Here is a 24,991-nt window from a genome sequence, read left to right as displayed (position 1 = left end):
GACTGAGGGTCCCAAAAGATGTATGGGGTGGAGGAGAGAGGGAGGGAATTTCGAAGGAGGGTTTTCTTTGTGCAGGATGTCTGGGTCCCACCTCCCAAATGTGGGTGCATAGTTGAGAGAGGACAAGGCAACAACCTGTTAGGTTTGGGGCTGTATCTTGATCAAGGACTCCCCTTTTTCTGTTCAGGCACTTACGGGGCTGGTCCCAGGACAAGGGTAGAATGGAGATGAAGCTCTGCCACTGGCCTTCAAGGCCACAGTTCTGGGAAGGATGGATAACTTTTCTGGGCTTCACCAAGTTCCCTGGCAGCTCCAGGGTGACTGCAACCTGATTAGACTGAGTCTGGCTGCACAAGAGTTAATCTCAGCCCCCATCCCCGCCCCATGTGTGCACAAATTCCAGGAACGCTTTCCATTAAGGACTCTAGCTCCAAGCAGATTTCATTTACATTAATAAGAACCAGAAAAATCTGTGTGTGGGGAGGGGTGGGGCATGTGATGTGCAGAGAGTGTGGTTACCACTCAGTTTGTGTTGGAGGCTGCTAGAGGGCAGCATGGAGGGACTCAGAAGGGGACTCTGTGCCAGTATTTAGGTGCTAGGGTGATGTAGAGTACATCAATTTGGGACTCTTTTCTAAGGTGGGGGAGAAGGGAGGGATGAAGGGCCCTGTGGTTCAGCATGAAGAGACAGCAAAGCCCAGTCTCAGGGATGATCAGACACCAACCTCTGGAGATGAGAGCCAGGGACCCCTCATTTGCATGAGCTGTTGAGCTGGGCATGCTGAGGCCTATCTTGAATCTCCCTTTTCACCTTGAGTTGGTTGGCTCTCCCTCTTTTCCTAGATATGGTGGCTGTATTCTAAGACCTAAGGACCGAGCAGCGGTTGATCCTCTTGGGAGCCCAGGAAATGCCTAAGACCCACTGCTGTTCTTGCAGAGGACCCAGGTTCAATTCCCAGCACCCACATGGTAGCTAGCAACCATCTGTAACTCCAGTCCCAGGGGATCTGCGCCCTCTTTTGGCCTCTGAGGGCACTAGGCATGCACTTGGTGCAGAGACATATATGTATGCAAAACATGCATACAAAATAAAAATCTTGCTAGGTGTGGTGGTGCACACCTTTAATCCCAGCACTTGGGAGACAAAAGCAGGTGGATCTCTGAGTTTGAGGACAGCCTGGTCTACAGGGTGAGTTCCAGGATAGATGGGATTGGAAAACTCTCTTAACCATCAAACAAAGAGGGCCTGCAGAATGGGTATGTGAACAGAACCGGGCAGAGATTTGCCTTGTCATTGTCATGTTATAGCCCTGCAGTCCTCTTCATCCTCAGCCAGCTGCCAAAGTAAGTCTCTTTCCTTCAATGGTGAGAGCACATCTGATTCCCTCCAGGCTGTTCTTGGCACACAGGGGTAAGCTTGGATGACTCTGCCTGCCCTCTGTACCAGTGGCCAGGGTAGAAGTAAATACACGACATGCATGCTGTATACATTAGATGGCAGGGATTTGATGCAGTGGCCCTTATATACTTCCAGGCTTCTGGGAAAATATGCATACTGCCTTCTGCAACTGGATAGTTATCTGCGTCTGTGTACACACCACCTGAGTGCAGAGGGTGGTCCCTCAGCCTAATCAAGGGGTGGAGAAGTCGAAGGGAAGGAAGCCCTAGCTGAGTCCATATCCATGTTCCAGGCCTGGTAGATAGGCATCATCTGCAGGGCAGGCTCTGGTGGGTTTCCACACACTGCCTCTGGGATCAAGTCAAGGAACAATGAGTGGAGGCTTAATTGCTCCCACAAATCATTCTCAAATAGCGCTGTCCAGCCGGACACTGGGTGGTGATGTCTGCTTGGGACTTGGGAATCTGGGAATGTCACCTGGGCTCAGGGGGCTTCCTGGCCTCTGAAAAGAGAGGAGTCCTAGCTCCTCTCTCACTTGCTGCGGGTCTCATCAGCATGCAAAATCCACTCATTGCACAATCGTCTTATCTCACTCAGCAGCGTCATGGGCAGAGCAGAATGGAAGACTCCCCCAGACCCCTGGCTGTCTGCTCCTCCCCTTCTTATCTTGCCCCCTCAGCCTCCCACCCTCTTGCAGCAGCTGCAGATCTCTCCAGCTCCTCTTCCCAGAATCCTCTAGGTCTTGCTCTTTGTCTCTTCTCTTTCTCTCCCTGGGGCATTGGGGGTACAGAAGGGCCAGATCACTCCAGAGCTGTAGAGTATGGGTGCTGGAGCCTGACCTTGTTTCGACAGGCTGGAGTGTGAGTCAGCTCCTCAGAGGGTTTGGAGATTCCAGCTTTCAGCTTGTTCTTCAGCCAAGCCTGTCATCATCCTTCCCAGCAGGTAGCAACAGTACTCGCCCTGAACCTGAATTGATGGCCCCAGATCTTGAGGTTTGACAAGGTACCCAGGTTGGAATCCAGTTTTGGCATTCACCAACACTAACCTCCAGCTTTTTGAGCATCAGTTTTCTCTCTAAACTGGATGAAAATGGAGCTTGGACTAAGCCAGGTGAGGGCCCTGTACTCCCTGTTGAAGACTGCTTTCTGTCTAGGTGTGGCTCCTGTCAGTAGTTTCTGACCTGTGGGCATCTCCAGCTTCTCTGAGAGCTCTGGGCAAGGATGTGTGCAGCTCCCCATGGACTGTGGAGATACAAGCTTCAGGTCCAATGTGAACTATGCCAAGATTATTCTGAGTCAATAATTATGTAGAGGGGTGAAGGGAGCATGAGAGGCAGAAATGCATTTTATCGACCGAAGGAATGATTTACCTGGGTAGGAAAGGATTGCTTGGAGACTGAGCACTTACTATGTACAGGACCAGCCTGGTTCTCGCTAAACTGGCCCACAGCTAGAGGCTGTGGAATTTCCTTTTTCTTCTGTTTTTGAGAGAGGGTCTCATTACATAGCCTTGGCTGGCTTGGAGCTCACTATCTAGACCAGGCTGGCCTGGACTTTATAGAAAGTTGTCTACTTTGGTGTAGCTCACATCGAACCTGAAGCTTGTATTTCTACAGTCTATGGGGAGTTGCACACATCCTTGTCCAGTGTTGTCAACAGCTCTCCAAGAGCATCACATGCTCTCGCTTATCTGCTGCGCCGTCTCCCCAGCACTCTCCTCTTTTTTGGCAAGGCCTCACTATGTAGCTCAGGCTGACTTTGACTTCATAGCAATCCTCTTCTGTTTGGCTCCATTTTGGCTAAAATTATACACTATACTGAAAACTTTTTAGCTAGTGGAGCTTTTGGAGGACCCCTGAGGAAGTTACAGCCTTGATATCAAAGTACTTTATGGCATGAGTTTAGCAATATTCCCTGTATTCGGCTTGTGAACCTCCAGTGCCTCAGGTCTTGGGACAGTCTCCTGCTTAATACCGCCCAAACTGGCCTGACGAGATAGATGACGGAGTGCTGCCACCTCCTGGCCACATAAAGCACTGTTCTCAAGCATTGAGTCTCCTGAGCAATCTCCCCTTTGTCACTCCACCTGACCCTAAAGACACTCACTCCTCCGGAATAGGGGTTGCTGGGCTCCAGGTACCCTTGACACACCCGCCCCTGCCAGACTGTGCATGCTTGGAGAACTTAGCTCAGGCCTGGCTACTCATCTGGGCTTTGAAACTTGTTTGATGCATGGCCATGACAGCTGTTCCTGGATGGTCCTCAAAGCCCTGCACATTGTAGCAGCTGTCCCAGCCAAGGGCAGTCTGGATTCAGGGCCCTGGAGGCTTCCTCCACGTCAGCTTAAGCTGATGGGGGAATTTACACTGACTCAGCAGGCACTGACCTCCTAAACCCAATCAAAACTGGTTAGGAAGAATGCACTCAGGAGGCAGGGTAGAGCATTTTCACCCCTTTTCCTGGGGTTTAACCCAACCCTGATTATCAGTGAGAGGATATCTGTAAGCTTATGGCTTAAGCCCCAGTTAACAGGGTGAGAGCTCTACAGCACCAAATACAGCCTTGCATGAGACCTGAGCCCCAAGCCCGTAAAACTTCAAACAACTGGGCTCAGATGGGTGCTAACAGGTGTGGCTGAAGAGCAACATCTAAGCCTCTTGCCTTCTGACACGCAGTGTAGAAAGGACTGCTTCTGTTGGTGTGGGGCAGTCAATGGAAGTGAAGACTGGCCTCTGCAGGGAAGACACCACCACCCAAGCTTGGGGATTTGGATGCAGTTAATTAGGAGCTACCCACAGCCCCTCCTACATGTGCTCACCTGAACAGCAACCATGCTGTCAGAAGCAGTTAATGAGGCTGCCTATGACTGATGCTCAGGTGGTAAAAGCAGTAGCCTCTCTCTAGAGGCTTCCTGAGGTAGGGCTGCCACATCCCCAGGGCAGACATTTGTCCAGGTGATACATTCAGTGCCCAAGCGTTGGGAATGTGTGGCCTCATCTATGAGAGGTTGCCATGTATGACCACACTTGGGGATTTTGCATTTGGTCTCATTTTTGCCTAGCAATGTTGCAACGTGCCTCTCCAGAGGAACTACTCAGCTGGCTGGGACTGGTCCATTCTAACTGTGTAAGGCCTGGGCCCACCTGAACATACAGACTACCTTCCCTGACAATATCTAGTCAGCAGTTTCACATTGGCTGTGTGAATGCCCATCCAAGTTCCAGACTCACACTTTCTACCTGGCTGCACTTGAAAGGCAGACACAGGATCTCTGTGAGTTCAAGTGCGGCCTTGTTTACATAGGGATTTCCAGGCCAGCCAGATCTACAGAGAAACCCTGTTTCAGAAAAGCAAATTTAAAAAAAGTCTTATTGGTCAAAATGTTTCTTGTCCTAGTGGTAAGGCTGGAATGTTATCACCCAAAATAGAAAGCCCCTCCCGTAATGTGCTAGGTACCTCCCTCAGCATTTGGGAAGACAGGAAGTGAGGAGTGCTAGCTATGGAGAAGGCAATGGAACTTTCATTCCAGCAGAGGAGGAGTAGTTTTATCTGAATCACCACTGAGTGATGCAGCGAGGGTCATGTCCACAAGCCAGTACTTTGAAGGCTGAGTATGAGGACCTCCAGCACAGGCTATGGGTCACACAGTGAGACCAAGAGGAAAGAGCTGGGGCAACAGATGGTTCATTCCTTCTCCCTAAGGACCTCGGCTGGAGTGCCCACACCCACAAGGCAGCTCACATGTACAGACATACATGTGGATACCCACCAATCTAACACTGCTTTTAGCAAAAACAAAGGGGGGGGTTCTACTTTATGCGCTCCCTGCCCCTAGCAGGTCTAGAACCTGACAAACGGGACAGAAGTACTCACATCCACATTTAGGAACTGCAAGTAGAGTCAGCCAAAGACTACCACAAGTCAGACCAGCCTGGGCTCCATAGTGAGTTTTTTTTCTCCCAGATTTACTTATTATGTATATAGTGCTCTGTCTGCATACATGCCTTCAGGCTAGAAGGGGATGACAGACCTGATTACAGATTTTTGGGAGTCACCATGTGGGTGCTGGGAATTGAATTCAGGACCTCAGGAAGAGCAGCCAGTGCTCTTCTAAACTGCTGAGCAACCTCTCCAGCCCCATAGTGAGTTTTTAAGGCGAGCCTAGGTTACATCACCCATCTCAAAAAACTAAACACACACACACACACACAAAACTCCACCAGATACAACTGGTTCAGACAGCCTTTACCACCCATTCAAGAATAAAGACACAGGTAACCCATTTTTGAAGGTATTTCTTTTGTAAAGGAGCCAGCTAGACTGAAAATCTTCCAAAATTCTGTACAAATGTATAATATACAAATATACACAAGGCTATTGCCAAGACGTAACAACAACAAATGATAGTGGTGGCTTTGGTGTTGACAACCACTCAGAGCTGCTCAAGCCCCTAGGAAGGAGGGACACAACACAGGCTACAACATGTAAAACACATTACATTTACACTATATACACTGAAGTATAAAAAGCCCATTGTCCCCTGTGTTCACAAGCCCTCAGGTGGGAAGAAGGCCATGTAGCAGATAACCCACATAAAGGAGCTCCTTAAGGTGGAAGGGAGAACCCCGTAGAATGAAGTGGCTCACCCAAACTATTAGTAGCACAAGGCATGCTCTTAGAGACAGAGAGTAAGAGCAAATTGAGGAGATGGCTTGCTCCCTGTGCCCATCATTGCTTCCCCAGTCTCACTCCATCTCAGTGAACCGGGCAAACATGGCTTTCCGGACAGCATCTTTGTAGGAATCGGCACCTGACAACCCATATGCACTGCCTTTGGCTCCTAAGCCAGCTCCTTTTAGCCGGACCTGAGCCTGGGGAAACAAAAAGATTGTTACTTGCTGGTAAGCAGGGTATGTGCCCACCTCTCATTTTGCCCACACTACTGAGCAGAGCCACCAATAAAGAGAAGATAAGGGGGTTGGTTGACACTGGACCTGGTGGTTGTTTTAAGGGCTGGGGCAATAAAATTGGCTAAAGAAAATGAACCAACCCATACTTTTCAATGCCTAGAAAGGCCCCTAAAGCACTTTGCTGAGGCACCTGGGAAAGGTACTTATAGGCACAAATTATGATAGACAATGGCAATAAAACTCATGTGCACTGGGGTAACATGCATGAATTAAAAAAAAAAAAAGGTGACAATAGCTGCGCTACCAGGTTTGGGGTGTGTGTGTGTCAGTAGCTGGTAGAATTCCTATCAAGGTCAATGGCTCAATTTGGGCTCTGACAAATTAACCATTTCTTTTCCTAAACTTAATGCAGGGGTTGGGAGTGGTAGGTTCCAGACAAGGTCTTGGGATTCTCCTGTCTCAGCCTGCCAAATACAGGCCTGTACCACTGTACCCAGCTTACATCTTCTTTAAATATTAAAAAAAAAGTATTGTTTGTGTATGGGGGGGCATGTGTGGCATGGTACACACATGTCAGAGAACAACTTTGTAAAGATGATAGTCTTCTTCCAGTTTTATGTAGGTTCTGGGGATCTAACTCAAGTTGTTAAGTTTCCATGTTAAGGTACCTATTGAGCCATTTTGTTGGCCCTTACCAAGTGGGTGGCTGGGCACTGAGCTTGTGTCCTTTGCAAAAGTAGCAAGCACTCTCAATTGATAACCCTCTCTCCAAATTTTAATTTTTATACAATGAGGGCACCAAGCCTTGTGGTGCATGCCTTTAGTTCCAGCACTCTAAGCAGAGGCAGGTAAATCTCTGTGAATTTGATTCTAGCCTGGTCTACATAGTGAATTCCAGGAAAATCATGGTTATATAGGGGAACCCTATCTCCAAAGACAAAAACAAAGCAACAATGGCTTCCTCTCAAAAACAAAATAATGAGGAGGATGAAAGAAGGGACTTCAGGGAAGGCTTGCCATAGCCTATTTAGCATTCAGCAGGCCCGCAAACCCAGCACCCATGAATGTCAGCATATACGTACCTCAATGGGAGCTGTGATGCCTTGACACTTCCTTCCCAAGCCTGAGCCTTCTCGCCAGCCCATGGCCTGCAGCATCTTGTTGCCAATGTTACTGTGGTCAATGCCATCTTTGGTGGGCTGCTCGTAATTCCTGCCAGTGGCAAACACACAGTTACTTAAAACAGCCAGAGCCCCAGCTAATGAACTGGAAAATGGTGCACATCACATACACAGTGCCAGCATCAAACTGCTTCTTGCGCTTGGGCTCGGGAGGTTCTGGAATTCCATATTTCTCTCGTCTTTCTGCAGCTCGATCTCGGTATTTCATCTACACAGCAAACAACAAAAAGAAGGTAGGAATAGTCTTACTGCAACCTTCAACAGTCTTACACATGCAGACCTTAATCTTTAATTTGGAGCATATGTGGTCTTAAATACCAAATTCCTTTGTTTCCTTAACCACTCTTGGTCACATTGCTTGTTATTGTCCTAAAGATAAGGCCAGAATTGCTATCCCCAGTAAGCATTTGGACAGGTTTACTTCCAAAAACAGAAGTGTTAAAGAGGGTCCCTGAGACCCATCCAGTAGACCCTGGATAACTGGCACTATAATCAGTGGGGAAAGCAAAAGCCTCGAGTACAGACACCTCAAAATTATCCTGGAACAAGAAATTTCTAAGTCATTTTTTGGGGGTAGGATGGGTTTCAAGACAGGGTTTTTCTATGTAGCCTTGGCTGTTACTACACTCAGAGATTCACCTGCCTCTGCCTCCCAAGTGCTGGGGATTAAAAGTGTGTGCCATCACTGTCTGGCTTGGCAAAGTGGTTTTGACAGATCCTTCTATACCCTTAGGGACCTGGAACTAAATGTTACAAACAAAAGCAAAATAAAATACTGGCGTGGTGGTGTATGCCTATAGTTTGGCTATTTGGAAGACTGAGGACTGCCTGAGTCTATCTAAGAGGTCAGGACCAGCCTGTGAACACATCAATATTCTTTATCTAAACCAACCAACCAACCAACCAACCAACCAACCAACCAACCAACCAACCAACCAACCAACCAACCGGAAAGCACTACAGACAAATACATCAGGATTTTTATCCTAGTGGTATGAAAATCCATTTCATCCATTCATTTACCTCCCTTTCCCTTAGCTCCAAGGCTTCCAATTCCTGTTCGCTCAGCCTGGATCTTCGGTAGATGTCCATGTTTTGCTATTACAAAAAGAGTTTACAGACACACTTAGAATTCAGACCATTTTAATATGAAATGTCATAACATTAGCATTCCAGCCAAATCTCAATACACCACAGCATCCAAACCAAAGCTGGAGTGTGTGAAGACATAATGCTTCTCTATGCTCTACAACTTCAGGTATCTACCCAACAGAAGGAAGGTATTTACTGCATTTTTATCAGGGTCACCACTCCCACCATTAAATCCCCTCCGGTCTTCCCCCATAAGCTTTGAGAAGCAAGGGCACCTTGTGTAAGTCGGAGAGCTGCTGGTGCCTGACCAAGGCATCTCTGTTTGGAAACTGCCGCCGGCAGAGCAGGCAGGCCATCTTCTTCCAGTCGGCTAGTTTCTCTTCCTCACTCTCAAGTCTCTCTACCAGCTCTTCTTCATTGTCACTATCGCCACTGTAAGCAGCAACCAGACCTCTCTGGGGATAAAACAGTGTCAAAATGTGAGAGACTTCATTACTCTATGTAGTCCTTTCGTAGTAAAGTACACTTCATCGACTGTATGGAGCAGCCTTCTAGCACCAGCCCTTTGGAGCCCAAGAAATGGCTCTTTTCAAAACACTGACCATGCATAAAAACTCTAAATACAACAACAGATCAGCGTAATGGACCAGCAAGGAAAGTAAGTTTTTCACTTCGTCCTAATTTTCTTTCCAGACCATTAAACATTCTATTTTCAAATGCTACAAAAGCCAATTTACTTAGCTTAGGGATTCAGGCTTCATTCATCGGTCCACCTCACCTGATCTCAAGCGCAGAACACAAAAGCCCTCAATATGGATTCTATATGCCAAAGCTGCTCCAGATACCCACTGACAGAGAAAAGCACCCCACTTTAGAAGAAATTGAGTTAGCCAAGATGCAGCAGAGACGGAAACTGATACATAAAACCACACACTGGGTTAAAACACAAGTGATCCCTTACTTTAAGGGGATTTTCTTCATCTCCATTTCGTACCAGTTCAGGGATGAGTTGCTGCCTTTCAGCTAAGGCTCCCTGGAAAACAGAACAAGCATAAGCCTCAAGTGTTGCAAAGGAGGTGCTCATTACCAAGCATGGCTATTCCTGCAGGCTACCATTACCTTCTTCTCAAAGAGAGCAAAGCCAGCATCTGCTGCTGCAGATTCTCTCCGTTCTTCTTCTCTCAACGAATTGACAGGTTGAAAGCTGTTTTTAAAATTTTCTTTCTGCTTATTTAAACTCTTAGCCCAGCGTTCCATGTCTTTGGCAATCTAGAATCAAAGAACAAAAACCATCAAAAAGCACTTACTTCTCTGTAACTTAACAAGCTAACAATAATCTTAGGTTATTGGGCTCACAAAGTGACTTAGTGGTAACCTGAGTTTGGTTCACAGGACCTATAGAGCAGGAAGAAATGATCCCTTCATATTGTCTTTGACCCTCACATATAAGCCATGGCATGCAAGCACACACACAAACACATACATAAAGTAAATTGGGGTGGCGGTGGCAGGAGAAAGCTCAGTAGTTAAAATGTGCACCATTTTAAGATTTATTTAATATTTTAAATTATGCAAATGTGGTGGGTCTGTGTATATGAGTGTAGTGCCTGCAGAGGCCAGGAGAGGGTATCAGATTCCCTGTAATCAGAGTTACAGATAGCTATAAAATGCCTAACATTGAGTGCTGGGAATAAAGTCTACAATAGCAGTATACACAGTAGAACCATCTCTTTGTGTGCCTGGCTTTTTAAATACAAGTTGTAAGGACCATACTCAGGTCCTCATGCTTATGCATAAAGCACTTTATTGAATAGCTATTTCCTTAGCCTCCTGTTTAATTATTTTCCAGACAGGGTTTCATATATCCTTAACTCACTATGGCCTTGCAAATTTTTCTTTTTCTTCTTTCAGGAGATCAAGCCCAGAACTTGAAATGTTAGACAAGCATTCTACCTTGGACTATATCTCCTGCCCAACCCATTTTTAATATTTGTGGATTGAATGGCAGGTCTTAATACACGCTAGGCAAATATTCTACCACTGAGTTGTATTACCAACTCTTTTCTCTTTAACTTTGAGATAGGGTTCTACTAAGGTTCCCACCAAAGGTGGGGAGTGGGGGGGGGCGGGGATGGGATGGGGTGGAGAGAGGTAGTGTCCATACTGACACTAAACTTGTAAGCTTTCTGCCTTTAGCTTTTCAGGTTGCTGTGCCATCAGGACCAAAAATGAAGAATTAAGTCAATGTAACCCTCTAAAGAAAGGGTCACGTTTCTTTGGATAGGTCATACCTGCTGAGCTGTTTTGCTCTTGGGTTTTTCTTTCTTCTCCTTCCCCTCTTTGGTGGAAGGCAGGCCTGTCTGCTGATTAGTGCTAGACTCTGCAGCTGGTACATAGGTCTCCTTCTCTCCATCCCAGTACAAGTACTGCTGTGTTAAGGAATTATAGTAGTACTACAAGAGAAAAGAGTATCAATAAATACAGATTGCTGATTAAGTTTTTGTAATGTTGGGGATGGAACCCAAGTCCTTAAATATGCTAGATAACTGCTCTACCATTGGCTATTCCTCAAGTTTTGCTATGTTAAACTTAATATAATGTCAATAGTAATGCATGCCTGTAATCCTAGCACTCAGAAGGCTTAGGCAGGAGGCCTGCAAATGCAAGGTCAGCTCAGGCTACATAGCTGAGAACCTATCTAAAAACAAAAACTCAAATAAGTCTGGTCTAGGCACCTGTTTGTAATCCCAGCATTTTTGAGGTGGGCAGGAGGATCAGAATTTCATTCTTAATTATAAAGGTAATCCTAGGCTTGACCCTTATTTCAACACAACAAATAAGCAAAACAAAAACAAACAAACAATAACCCAAGGACTAGTGACAAGGTCCTGCTCAGAAAGGACCAATAGTACACCTTGGTATGAAACATCTAAGAAAAATAGAATATGACTTCTTCCCAAAAATCTGTGAGGGTTTTATTTTTAAAAAATAGTATCTTCCAGAGGATATAGATTTGATTCCCGACACCTCCATGGCTACTTACAATCTTCAGTAACTCCAGTTTCAGGGAATCCAACCCTACCTAGATTCTAGCCCCTTCAAGCCTGAATACTAGGCATATAAGTGGTATACAAGGAAGCAAAACACCCATAATAAAACTTGAAAAATTAAAATAAAACAGGATCTCACATAGCTGTGCTCACACTTAATCTATAGAAGACACCTTAATCATTCCTGCTTCTACCTCAGAAATCTGGGGTAATAGGCATGTGCCATTCTTGGTTTATGAAGTTGTTTTTGATTCTGACACAAGGTCATATTATGTAGTCCTGGGTTTCCTGAACTTAACATGTAGACCAGACTAGCCTTTTGAACTCAGAGATCCATCAGCCTCTGCCTAAAATGTGTGTGCTACCACACCTGCCTTTCTTTCTCTTTCTTAAAATTATGTTCAGTATATATGTGTGTGCCTGGGTGCTCACACCAAGTGTAGAGGTCAGAGACAACTTGTAGCAGTCAGTTCTCTTCTTCTAAAATATGGTCCTAGGTCTTCAGGTTTGCAGCAAGGGTCTTTCCCTATTCAAGTTACTGGCTCCTCTGATCTCTTGAGGGGAAAGATACAATGGGACCAGAACATATATGGCTGAACTAAGGAGAACTACCATGGAAATGATCAGACTGAACAAACGAGGGAAGTCAAAGAACTGTGAAGAAGCTAGGCAGGTAGCACACTGCTTCTTTATACTTTCAGAAAGCACAGGTACTCGATGTCAACTTCCTGCTAACTGTCCTTGTCCTGCTACGCTATATATACAGTTCCTAGTCATAAATAGGTATTTATGGAGTGTCAAAGTTGCTTTCCCTCCTTAAATTATACAAACAACCAAAAAACAAAACATTCTTGGGATGCTTTGCTATCCTAAGGATACATAGGCGTGCTAAGTGAAGAAACTAAATACGAAGACCACATAGTACCTGAGCTCATTTATATGAAACATCTGGAACAGGTAAATCCAGACACAAGAATGTTGTTTGGCAGGGTGTGGGGGCTGGGGCCTGAGTCACAGGGGCACAGTTGTAAAGAGGAAGGGGAGTGATTTAAGATGGCAAAATGTTCTGTACATTAGTTAAGAGGTGGCAGCTGCATAACAATGTGACTACAATAAAAATTCATCAAATTATATATTCTGATTAAAATGGTGAATTTTATTTCATTTGTGGGGAAAATTCCATCTAGAACTTAAAACTTCTAGCTGGCTTTTACAAGTCTTTTATTAGCTTTAATCATGTGTAGGTATGTGTCTGCATATGGATATGAGCGAGTGAGTGGAAGTGTCCCTGGAGTTTGACAATGGCTCTGGATCCCCTGGATGGAGCTCAAGTTGCAGGTGGTTGTGAGCACCCACATGTGTGTTGGGAATCAAACCAGTGTCCTCTGGAAAAATAACAAGTACTGAGCTCTAGCCCTCTCATTTCTGCTTTCTCTCTTCTCTCACTTTGTAGCCCCTGGCTGTCCTGCAACTTGCTATGCAGATCAGGGTCAAACTCACACAGATCCGCCTTTCTCTGCCTCACCAAACACTGGGATTAAAGGTGTGAACCAACTTGCTGGGCCCTGGGCACAAAATTGTTCATTTAGTTTCTTTTCTTTTTCGAGACAGGACTTCTCTGTGGCAGCCCTGGCTCTCCTGAAATCCACTCTGTAGACCAGACTGTTCTTGAACTAAGAGATCCACCTGCCTCTGCCTCTTGAGAACTGAGATTAAAGGTGTGTTCCACCACTGCCCAGCTTTCAAAATCTTACACTTGACAAAATGATCTCTAAAAATAGAATCATCATAGTGGACGCTGAATAGGGAGGGTTCCAATGGGCAAAGAGCATTAGGACCTTTGCAGATGTGCTGGGAATGTTCTTAGTGGTATATATACAGACATGTGTCCATAAAGCCATTAAAGAGCTGCATACTGGGGGCTGGAGGGCTCAGTGGCTAAGAGCAATGACCATTGTTTCAGCAGTCCCAGGTTCAATTCTCAGCACCCAGATGGTATTTAACAACTGTCTTTATCTCCAGATCTAGGGGATCCAATGTCTTATAGTAGCCTCCATGGGCACTGCACATACATGGCGAATAGATATATAAGTAGACACAACACACAAAATAAGTCTCAAAAAAAAAAAAAAAAAAATTTTACGCTGGAAGTTGGTGGAGCATCCCTTTAATCCCAGCACTTGGGAGGCAAAGGCAGATGAATCTCTTGAGTTCGAGGCCAGCCTGGTCTACAGAGCAAGTTCCAGGACAGGCTCCAAAGATATACAGAGAAACCTGTCTCGAAAAACAAAAACAAACAAACAAACAAAAACCAAAACAACCCAAAACAACAACAAAAAGAGCTGCACAATCCCCACTTATATACTTTATCTATATAACCTCAAAACATTAATAATATATATTTTGTGTATGACTGTTTTGCCTGAATAGATGTATGTGCTCCATGTTTGTGCCTGGTACCAACAGAAGCCACAAGAAGGAATCAGATACCCTGGAACTGGAATGATAGGCAGTTGTAAGCCAACATGTTGATGCTGGAACTATCCAGACAAGAGTTTCACTGTATAGCCCTGGCTGTCTGTAGACCTGGATGGTCTCAAACTCATGGAGATTTGCCTGCCTCTGCCTTCTGAGTGCTAGTACTGGGTTTAAAGGTGTGTGCTACCATCACCGGGCAATGCTGGACTTGAACCCAGGTCTTGTGTACAAGTAACAAGTAATGTTTACCATTGAGCCCATTTGCAAAACATTAATTAATGATCAGTGGGGCAGTGGTGGCACACATCTTTAACCCCAGCATTTGAGAAAAGGAGGCAGGTGGATCTCTGGTCTAAATAGTGAGTTCTACAACAGCCAGAATTGTTAAACAGAGAAACCCTGTCTTGAAAAAACAAAAAATAAATTGATTCATGTGTAAAGCCCTGGAATCTCATAACCCAAAGAAACAAAAATCCTACAATTTATCTGGGTCATATACTCCTTTATAGGGAATATTTTATCTCATGTCCCATAAGCAAAACCAAGGTTCTTCTAGTGATGAGGGAAATAGCACTTACTTGTGAATTAGGGTCATAGTAGAGCCCTGTTGTAGGGTCATAATAATATCCTGAAGATTCATCATATTGATAAGTGGATGTGTCAGGTACTGCTGCAAAAACAAAACCCAGCCAGTCATTCAAGGTAAGAAACTGTATGTCAATCTCTAAGCCAGTGAGCTATAGCGGCCTCAATGTTCTTTCTTCACATTCCCAAATGTCCCTCTGATACCCATTTGAAAGGGAGAGGAACTTTATTAACAAGGCAACATTAGGACCTTCCAACTGTCAATAGTCCCATGAGGTTTGGCTTACCATATTTGGTACCAGGAACTACACCAGTAGGGGAAGCAGCTGGGGCCTGTGTACTTGTGCTAGTGCTAGGCTGTGCTTCCTCAGTCTGGAAAGAACATTAGCTTCAATATAATTTCAACTGTAAAGCCTTTTAAGAGAACTAAGTCACTGCAATCATCCAGGAGGAAGGACTCCCCTAATAGACAGACTGCAGCAAGGATCTAGGGCAATTCTATAGCAAGAGACATGCTAACAACTTTCTAAAGGTCAAGCTAAAGAATTTACAAAGTATAATTATGTCCTGCTTGGTTCTTTATATTTAAAATACATGCAAATAAAAAGATTAACTTTAAAAAACCTAATAAAGAAATTAGGTGTCAATCCTGGTTCATATACCAGAAAAGGAAAATACATAGCAATAAAGCCAACAACTTTGTATTTAAGAGCAAGATTACCGGAGAGCCAGGTGGATTGGAGGTCTGATTATAGAGCTGGGGACTCTGGGACACTACAGCCGATGAGGTGGTAGTCACAGCTGTGCCTGATGATAAACAAAAGGGTTAGGAAGAGCTAAAGGACAGCTGAACTCCACAACTGTTCATTTTAGCCTTCATTTTGCAAGCTGTTCCTTTCTTTTCTTTTGGAGGCAGGATTTTGCTATGTAGTTTAAGGGTGGCTTCAAACTCATGAATCCTTTGCCAGCTGCCCGTGTCAATTTGTGTGTGTGTGTGTGTGTGTGTGTGTGTGTTTTGGTTTTCTGAGAAGGCCTTGCTATAGAGAGCAGGATGCCTTGTGGTGGATCCTCCTCCCTCTGCTTCTCTAGGACTGGGGTTATAGGCATATACCTACATGTCTGGCTCTGTATGTCAGTTCCTAACCTAATTCCCACAAAGAGCCCTGAAATCTATCACAGTTGCTTAAAATTCTACTAAAATAAGATATACAAAATTTTACATTCCATATTATGGCTAAGAAAAAGGAACAGAAGCAAAATTACCTATCTGCCCTATGCTGAGAAAAGATCAGACTCAAAGACTTTTATATTTTATAGTCCTGGAAGAAAATCTAAAGCAAACTCTTCTTTTTCTAACACAGAGTATCATGTAGTCCAGGCTAACCTGGAACTTGCTATGTAGCTAAGGATGATTTTAACTTCTGATCTTCCTATCTCCACTTTATACTAAGAATAAAGGAGTGTACATTGTTCCCAGTTTTGAGCAATTCAGGCTACATGTAGGCTACATAAGCACTTTACAAACTGATACAGCCCTAGCCCCAAAGCCCTGGCTCCCACCCCCAGAATTTCACTATGAAGGTTTTGCACTTGCTATCAAGACAGTGCTGACCTTGAACTCAGAGATAACTGCCTGCCTCTACTTCGGAGTGCTGAGATTATAGATGTGCCACCAGCACCCACCCAAAAGTCAACTTTTTAAAAAAGGTTTATTTATGTATATAAGTGCTCTATCTGCATGTATGCCTTTATGCCAGAAGAGGGCATTAGATCTCATTACAGATGGTTGTGAGACACTATGTAGTTGCTGGGAATTGAACTCAGGACGTCTGGAAGAGCAGCCAGTGCTCTTTACCACTGAGCCATCTCTCAAGCCCCTAAAGTCATCTTATTGTGGCTTTTCTGGTGGGTGTCTGAGTGTTGCTATAGGGTCACATATTCTGCTCATCTAAACTTCTGTGGTCACTTAAGATTCAACATGGGAGTTTTAAAAACTCAGATAAATTCCAAGAATGAAGTTAACCATAGTATGGTCTCAGTATACACAGTAACTTTTTTACCAGACTTTCTAGCAAATAAGGTCAGTCTTCAATATGCCCTCTCAATTCTTGCAAAAGAACTGACTTGTAGCCTCAGGCCTAGTTAATACTTCCTCAATCATAGCTACTTCAATGGAAGCAAACAGAGATGAAGCTTATTACCTGCCGTAGATGATGCTTCAGATTCCAGTCCTCCAGATTGTTGCTGATAAAACTGCTGGTAATCCTGTGAGTACTGAGGCAAAGTCCACTGTTAAAGTCACCATTTTAGACACAGTCTGAAGATTACAAGTTGAACGCTAGCCAAGTCCACCTACCTGAGTGTACTGTGCATAGCCATCCTGGCCTGGCTGCATATAATTGTAGTCAACACTGCCTCCTTCACCACTTTGAGACTATAAAATACCCAAAGAAAAAGAACCAAGGGTAAATTTAGTAGAACAAATAAAGATGTCAGAACGTAATCACTAAAAAACATTTCAGCAACTGTCTGAGTATCCCAAGAAAAGTCACCTTAAGTAAAAAGACCCTTTGTCTCATTCTTACCTGAGTGGATGACCACTGAGCAGCCGCAATGGCTGTACTAGCTACAGAGAAGGCGCTGACACGGTTACCATCTGGAAGAACCAAATCTCTGAAATTACAAAGATATAATCATGTCATTCTGTATGTCCAAAGTTTGTGCTTCCAACTGCCAAGAGAGCAGCAGTTAATTTCAGCCTGTAGGGTTCAGGGAGGGGATGTGTCTCAAATGCTAGCAAGGTAGAATTTCCAAAGAGGGGTCTTTGTAAGCCTAGGTAGATGTCACTGCCTTGATTTGTAACTGATCCAGTAAGATATCTGTTGGATGACTAATGATACTAGAAATGGAAATTTTTCTTTTTGGTGTCTAGTGTGTGATGGGAGATGTCATTCTGTAAATATGTTTCTCTTATTGGTTAATGAATAAAGTGCTGTTGGCCAATAGGAAAGCAAGATAGGCGGGACTAGGAGACAAGGAGGATTCGGGAAGTAGGAGGGAAGAGAGTCAAGATGGAGGACAGAGAGAAGAACGACAGCTCCTCTCTCTGGTAAGATAAGACCATGTGGAAGTACTTAGATTAATAGAAATGAGTTAATAATTAAGGCAGAGCTAGCCGATAAGAAACTAGTAACTGGCTAACAGCATTACATCAAATACAGAGTCTCTGTGTATTTTTTGGGGCTGGCGCGGTGGTAGGACCAGACCTGAGGGAAAAACCTACTCTTAACAAGTGTGTACTGTATATGTGAAGGTATGCTCAAGGTATATGGAGATATCTGGTGTCTTCTCATTCTCTGCCTTACTCTTTGAGACAGAATTTCTCAAAAAAAAAAAAAAAAAAAAAAAAAAAAGATACTTGGGCTGGAGTGATGGCTCAGTGGTTAAGAGCACTGACTGCTCTTTTAGAGGACCTGGGTTCAATTCCCAGCACCCACATGGCTGCTAGCAACTGTCTGTAACTCCAATATTGGACACTTTCACACAGACATACATGCAGGCAAAACACCAATGCACATAAACTAAAAGTAAAGAAATTAAATATATATATATATAAAAAGGATACTTATAGCATCAGACAGCAACGCAACATATTAGCATGCTGTCCCACAAGCTAAGGATTATTTCTGGACAGGTTTGTATTCAATTGCTGCAGTTTGCATAGAATGTGTTCTCAACCCATTTGCTGAAACCATGTCTGGCAACTGCTATTAACTGGTGATAGAGGGCTAGAGGGATATAGACTCTAAGAGAGGACAGTCTTCTCCCTAATTGGTCTACAACCAGGGAAATCAGTGTTGACAGTACAGAGCTGACATACAACTGGCAACATCCCAATGTAATTAAATATACAGATGCTAACAGTTTGAAATAAGGACAATGACATCACTCACTTTCTGGCACTTTTTGCAAAATCAACCCCAATAGTTTTCCCATCAATTTTCAATGGAGGATGGAGACTCTGTAATATCTGAAGCAGCTGAGAAGCATCCTAAAGGAGAAAGTGAAGAAAAACAAATTTGTCAAAAGTAATCCAGAATTGTTAAAGAACGAATACCAAGTCAATCTAAAGTACAAAGGATTGAAATGACATTCAAATTTCAGCTGTCAGTTCTTTATAGGTATTGCCTTTACTATGTGTACAAGAAATCAGTCCTCAATTTAGCACAGCACAATTGTTACTATGCAGATTTGAACAGAGTTCCAGAAGCCTCACATACAGAATCAAAATTAGCTGAGGCACAATTGCCTCAGTTTTCTGTTTGAGATAGGGTTTCACGAAACAGGTCTGGCTATTCATTATGGCCTAGAACTCAATCTATAGATCAGGCTGGCCAAAAACACAGAGATCCAGCTGCTTCTGCCTCCAAGTGCTGGGATTAAAAGCATTCGCTACCACACATTTTTGGGGCTGAGCAACCTTTAGTCTCAAAACTGAAACAAACAAACAAACAAAAAAACAAAAAAAACACCAAAACAAACAAACAAAAAACAAAACTGACTGCTTCCAGAGGATCTGGGTTCCATTTCCAGCATCTACATGGCAGCTCACAGCCATCTATAGTTCCAGGGGACCCAAACATGCATATAAGCAATGAATGAGATTATCTTTTCCTCCTTCATATAGTAAAAGTTGCCTATTTGGTTCAAGGTCTTTGTCAAGGTCTACCTCAATACCTCCAAGGAAGTCACTATGGCCTAAGAACTGAACAGGTAAAAAGGGACAGCTTCTATATGGGATTGTTCATTTGGGATGCATAAATCAAAACCAAAACAGAATGAGTAACAACAGATTTGGATGTACAAAATACTTGATTAAAGAGCACAACAAATTGTCATACTGATGGGCTTCACAGATGATTTTGAGAAGCAAGGCCTCCTATTTTACTATTTCTTGACAGGAAACTCAGACTGGTTGTATTAGTCACAGGGGATTTTGTTTCAAAGTGTGACGTCTTTTTTGAAGACATTTTACAAACCACACCATCCATTATTGCTTCCCATGTTGATGGTATTATACAAACTGGCACATTCACAACTATTTTAGTTATTTTTTTGGTGTGTTTTCTTTTTATTTTGTTGATTTTTTTTTTTTTTCTTGAGACAGTCTCACAATATAGCCCTAGAAGGCCTCAAACTTACCGAAATTCATATGACCCTGCCTCCTGAGTACTGAGATTAAAGGCATGTATGACCACATCTGGTCCTTTTTGTATTTGGATACTAGAGCTTAATCAGGATGTTGCACACACTTTGTCACTAAATAATTTAGCTTCAAAATGAAGATAAACATTTTATTTTTATTTAAATATGTATGTGGGTATGTATGTGCATGTACACGCAGGTACCTGTAAAGCCAAGAAGAGGCTATCAGTTCCTGTGGAGATGGAATTACATGTGGTTGTGAGTCACATAATAGGTCTGGGGAACTGAACATAGGTCCCTGGGAAGAACAGCAAACACTCAATGACTGAGTGTCAGCACTCCAGCCTCCAAATTTTTGTTTAAAAAGGAAAGATTTGGTTGTAGGCTATACTTTTTGCCCAGACCTCTGCCCTCTTAACAGTGTACTCAATAAAATATTAAAAAAAAGAAAAAAAAAAAAAAAAAAGCTGGCCATTGGTGGAGCACACCTTTAATCCCAGCACTCAGGAGACAGAGGCAGGCGAATCTCTCAGTTTGAGGCCAGCCTGGTCTACAGAGTGAGTTCCATTCCAGGACAGGCTCCAAAGCAATTCAGAAAAACCCTGTCTCAAAAAACCAAGAAGACAAAGATGATTGGAGAGCCTCACCATTGCAGAAGACAGCTGGACAAATGCAAACCCTCTGTTCTGCTGTGTCTGTTTATCTTTTATGAGGCGAATGTTATTGACAGCTAAGGATGCATAGGGAGACAGCGCTGTCATGATGGAATCCACCACAGTGTGCGGAGCTATGTTCCGAAGAATAATTGCTGTTGGTAAAAAAGAAAAGTATTAATTAAGCATTCCCACCAGCAATGGAGATCAATTTTCTATAGGGCAAACTACAGCTGTGGGTGCTCATTTAAAACACCCAAGGGAACCGACACTTCTAAGAGAGGTCAACTTTTCACATGAAAACCAAAGGATTATGTTTGAACTTACTATCACAGTAGTAATCCACTGACTGAACAGCCTCTGTAGTCCCAGGAGGCACTTCCTGTTCAGAGTCTAGGAGCAAAGGAGATCCAAATAAAAACACAAACAAACCCCACTTCTTTTTATTGCAGTTTTTGAGAGTCAAACCAAGGCCCCTGTGCATGCTTGGCAAGAGCTCTACCACTGAGATATTTATATCTTCAACTCCCCAAGCTTTCCCTACCCCCTCCGAAGAGATTTAGATAAAAGAAAAAAAGACATGGTCTTACTACATAGTCCAGTCAGGTTTTGAAATCTTGGGAATCCTATCTCAACTTCTTAAGTGTGAGGATTACAGAAATGAGCCATTATCCTCAGCTCCAAAGTATTTTTTTAAAGACGTATTTTATTTTTTTAAATTATGTGTCTGTGTATAGGTATGTGTACATGCTGGGCTTGTTGAAGAGAGACTTCAGATATCCAAGAGCTAGAGGAGCTACAGACACCTGATGTGGGTGCTGGGAACTGAACTCAGGTCCTCTGGAAGAACAATAAGCGCTCTTAACTGCTAAGCCACATCTCTAGCCCACTCCACTGTATTTTTAACAAAGAAATACATTCTAATTTTTAAATTAATTTTGTATGAGGCAGTTTCATATAGCCAAGGCTGGCAATAAACTTGCAATATAGTTGAGGATGGATGACCTGGAACTCTAGACCATCCTACTCTCAGCTCCTGAGGGCCAACTGTTTTTATTTTAAGCACATCTAGCAGCCTTTGTTTTTTAATTTTTCCTTTGTGTGTGTGGTATATGCACATGCTCATGCACATACTCAGGCACGTAGAGGTAGAAGTATATGTCCGGTGTCTTTATTCTTACCTTGTGTTTTGAGCTAACCCATTTGCAAGCTGGCCAGAGTGCCAGGGATTTCCCTGTCATGTCTCTCTAGCAGTTACAAGTATACCACCATGCCTTGCTTATTATTTATTTTTTAAAATTGTGTGAATGTTAAGGATTTGAACTCAAGTCCTCATGTTTGCACAGAAAATACTTTACCCATTGAGCCATATCCCCAGGCTCTGTCTGCCACAATCCACAAGTTTTTATAGTTTTACTATGTAACTTTGGTCAACTTGAAATTCACTTTCTAGCTCATGCTGGCCTTGAACTTTTTATCCTAAATCAGCATACGTGTGAGCCACCATACCATTATATTTTTCCTTTTAAGAAATCTTAGCTCTGTAGTGGTAGCGCATGCCCTTAATTCCAGCACTTGGGAGGCAGAGGCAGGTGGACCTCTGTGAGTTAGAGGTCAGCCTGTTCTACAAAGCAAGTTCTAGGACAGCCAGAGCTATACATATGTCATAAAAAAACCAAACCAAACCAAATCTGTGGCTATATTTGAACTTCATAATTTTGACAGAGCTAACACAGAATAAACACTGTACCAGTGTAGGACAAAACCACTACGTACTTAAAAAAAAAAAAAAAAAAAAGGAAGCAGATGGAGCATGCAAATCAGGCGAACAGCCTTAAATTTGTAGAATTTCCTTTCTCTCACAATCATCAACATCTACTTAGCCCAAGGTAAAAAGATTTAGGTTAATATGTAAGTTCCTAGTCTATATTTCCTAAAAATCTATACTTTTCCTAGGGTTCATAGGCAATAAGTCAGGTTTAATTGCATTTTCCAAACAGCTGAATCCACGCTTACCAAACTTGTCTGCTCCACATCGGAAGCATTTTAGTCTTTTCCTGAAATTGTTAAGGCAGCACTGGAAAAAAAAAAGTTTTATCTGTAATTATTTCTTACATTAGGCTAGGCTTTCTAGTCATCCTGTGGGTTAGAGCAGTGAGGCCAAAGGTAACTCAAGTAACTAAATATAAAAGCAAAAATTGCTAGTATGTATAGACAAAAGGGCATAATGTAAAATCTATCATATTACACCCTGTGAATTCTTCCAAGGAAAACATTGTATGTTGAAGTAGGATCCACTGTCAATAAGATGAGACGTTTCTTGGAGCAGTCAACAACAAAGGTCTTCCTTATATTAAAAGAGCATTACATGGATTGTCATATATGTAAACACAATATAACCTGAACATGACCTTTCCAGACTCATGCATAATGAGTTACCTTAGTACTTACAACCAAGGTCAAAATTCAGCACTGGTGACAGGACCCAAGTTCTCAAGGACTTTTGTTAACACAAGAGAGTATGTAAAAAACTGAATTCCATAAACAAAGTGAAACACATCTAAAAAAATTCTAGAATCCTGGATCTCCATAGAATTCCAGGGATTCTGTCCTCTAATGCCAGTACAGGAAGACCAAAGAAAAGTCAGGAAGCACAAAAAAATGGACTTCTGATACAAGCTGGTGATTGTGCTAATTTCTTATTAAGAAATCAAGCAAATGGACAAAGAGATAAACTTAGTATATTTATTTGCGAAGAACACCTGCTTACCTTGTTGCAAAGCCAATCTTCAAACTTAGGTCTGGGATTGCTATAATGCATTGCAATGTGCTTTCCTTGAATCACCAATTTTTTCTGTAAAAAAAAAAAAAAGAAGTAATTAGTTATTCCCATTGTGAGGAATATGTGTCCATTTTCCCAGGGCAGAGCACACTTCGGAAAAATCAGTGCTCTGGAATTAAATGGACAACATACGGGGAAGACCAACCACCGCCACCTATACTCTGCCCATCCAATCCTTCAGATAGGCAGTAAGAGAATGGGATGCGGAGTAAAGGTAAACGGAGTCAGGGAGTGCTGAGAAAGCTGCCAAACACTAAACGCTGACATGCACCAGGATGTCTCTCCAGCAGAGACAGAAGTCCTAACATTTAGCATTGACAGGCTGCCTGAGAGTGAGTCTATTTCAAAAGCAGAAGACAGACCTCTTCCAGTTCTGAGACTGTCTCCTTTTTTAGCCCTTAGCATGGTGTCCTTAGGCTTGGCGCCACTGTTTCCCAGTCCCCCATCCTTATGTAATGTAAATGCCTTTGTATTTTCCCTTCCCCCAAATTCTTGCTCCAGCATGTATTCTGGACAAAAGGAGGGGTCTCATTTTAAAAGGGAACTTGATCATAATTCCTTCTTAGTAAGGACTATTCTGAATGCTACCAACTCTAAAACAGCGTAAATGAAGTTCTCTTGACAATGTGATTATGTCATGTCCTAGGTGACAGGTGTGTTTCTCTAAAATAGAGTGTACTCTTTTCAGGACGAGTAACCAGGAGGCCAATGAAGTTTCTTCAGGGGGTAGGAAAGTTCATAAAGTGTACACACCACCTCATCATTTGTCAACCAAGTGAGTAAAAGAGACTTTACTTTGACAGGTCAAAACTCTGAGCTCAGTCAATGTAGCCAAAAGCATCCCTAGCACCTGCCCCCAAAGAGCCTTCATTTAACAGGAGCATATTTGATCTTTCCTTAGGGGATGGTGTTTGTAGTAGTTATTTAACACTATCAGAACAGACTTAAATAGGACATTCAGAGTGTATTTTTTTTTTTTTTTTTGAGACATGGTCTCACTATGTTGCTCTGGCTGTCCTGGAACTTACAGATAACTCCCTACCTCTGCCTCTGGAGTTCTGGAATTAAAGGCATGAGCCAACATACCCAGCTCAGATTTTTTAAAGGAGTTTAACCCCTTTACAAATAAATACTGTTGGGCAATTTGGTTTTCACAAATCATGCTATGAATTTTGTCTCTGTAGCATCTAAACACAAAATTGCATGTCTGGCCAAGATGGAAAGAGTTGAAAGGCCATCTATGCACCATGATGTACAGAAGCAAATATAAGATGTAAACATATCCCACTAGGAGGGATGCATGTTGGGAGAGACTTCAATCTACTACTGGGTTCCTAATCCTACTGGCCTTTTATTTCTGGAGTGAATTTGAATTATATATAAGAAAATATTACATATTAATAAAGCTTTGTATACATTAAAATTGCAAAGACTTTAAAATGTCTCACAGGCTTTATTTTTTAGGTTATTCATTCCGACACACCTACTGTATCAAAAGAGGCTGTCAACAAAGTGGACTTACAAAGAAGTTTTATTGTGCACATGTTAGATTTACTAGGATGATTTTCATGTTAGGAAATGCATGAAGTTCTACTTC

The 24,991-nt window shown here is 42.9% G+C and overlaps 1 protein-coding gene across 4 annotated transcripts in view; it reads right to left on the bottom strand.

Moving 5' to 3' along the window:
* Positions 1-5,676: 5,676 nt before the first annotated feature.
* Rbm5 (RNA binding motif protein 5) overlaps positions 5,677-24,991 on the bottom strand; it is a 30,993-nt gene continuing 11,678 nt past the window's right edge. For all 4 annotated transcript variants that reach the window (XM_051204802.1, XM_051204821.1, XM_051204811.1 and 1 more), the window contains 19 exons: positions 23,323-23,406; positions 22,569-22,629; positions 20,880-20,945; positions 20,547-20,707; positions 18,648-18,745; positions 17,280-17,367; positions 17,051-17,128; positions 16,896-16,968; positions 15,416-15,501; positions 14,982-15,066; positions 14,688-14,779; positions 10,873-11,034; positions 9,701-9,850; positions 9,543-9,614; positions 8,857-9,036; positions 8,513-8,587; positions 7,600-7,697; positions 7,391-7,520; positions 5,677-6,269 (listed from right to left, as the gene is read on the bottom strand). In XM_051204802.1, the coding sequence (XP_051060759.1) occupies positions 6,144-6,269; positions 7,391-7,520; positions 7,600-7,697; positions 8,513-8,587; positions 8,857-9,036; positions 9,543-9,614; positions 9,701-9,850; positions 10,873-11,034; positions 14,688-14,779; positions 14,982-15,066; positions 15,416-15,501; positions 16,896-16,968; positions 17,051-17,128; positions 17,280-17,367; positions 18,648-18,745; positions 20,547-20,707; positions 20,880-20,945; positions 22,569-22,629; positions 23,323-23,406 (1,965 nt within the window). In that variant the 3' untranslated portion in view covers positions 5,677-6,143. The remainder of the gene's footprint in view (positions 6,270-7,390; positions 7,521-7,599; positions 7,698-8,512; positions 8,588-8,856; positions 9,037-9,542; positions 9,615-9,700; positions 9,851-10,872; positions 11,035-14,687; positions 14,780-14,981; positions 15,067-15,415; positions 15,502-16,895; positions 16,969-17,050; positions 17,129-17,279; positions 17,368-18,647; positions 18,746-20,546; positions 20,708-20,879; positions 20,946-22,568; positions 22,630-23,322; positions 23,407-24,991) is intronic.

This window comes from Phodopus roborovskii, unplaced genomic scaffold, assembly GCF_943737965.1.
Source record: "Phodopus roborovskii unplaced genomic scaffold, PHOROB, whole genome shotgun sequence".
Taxonomy (NCBI): domain Eukaryota; kingdom Metazoa; phylum Chordata; class Mammalia; order Rodentia; family Cricetidae; genus Phodopus; species Phodopus roborovskii.
Note: the sequence above shows the minus strand (reverse complement) of the source record. Positions and strands in the feature narration are given on the sequence as shown.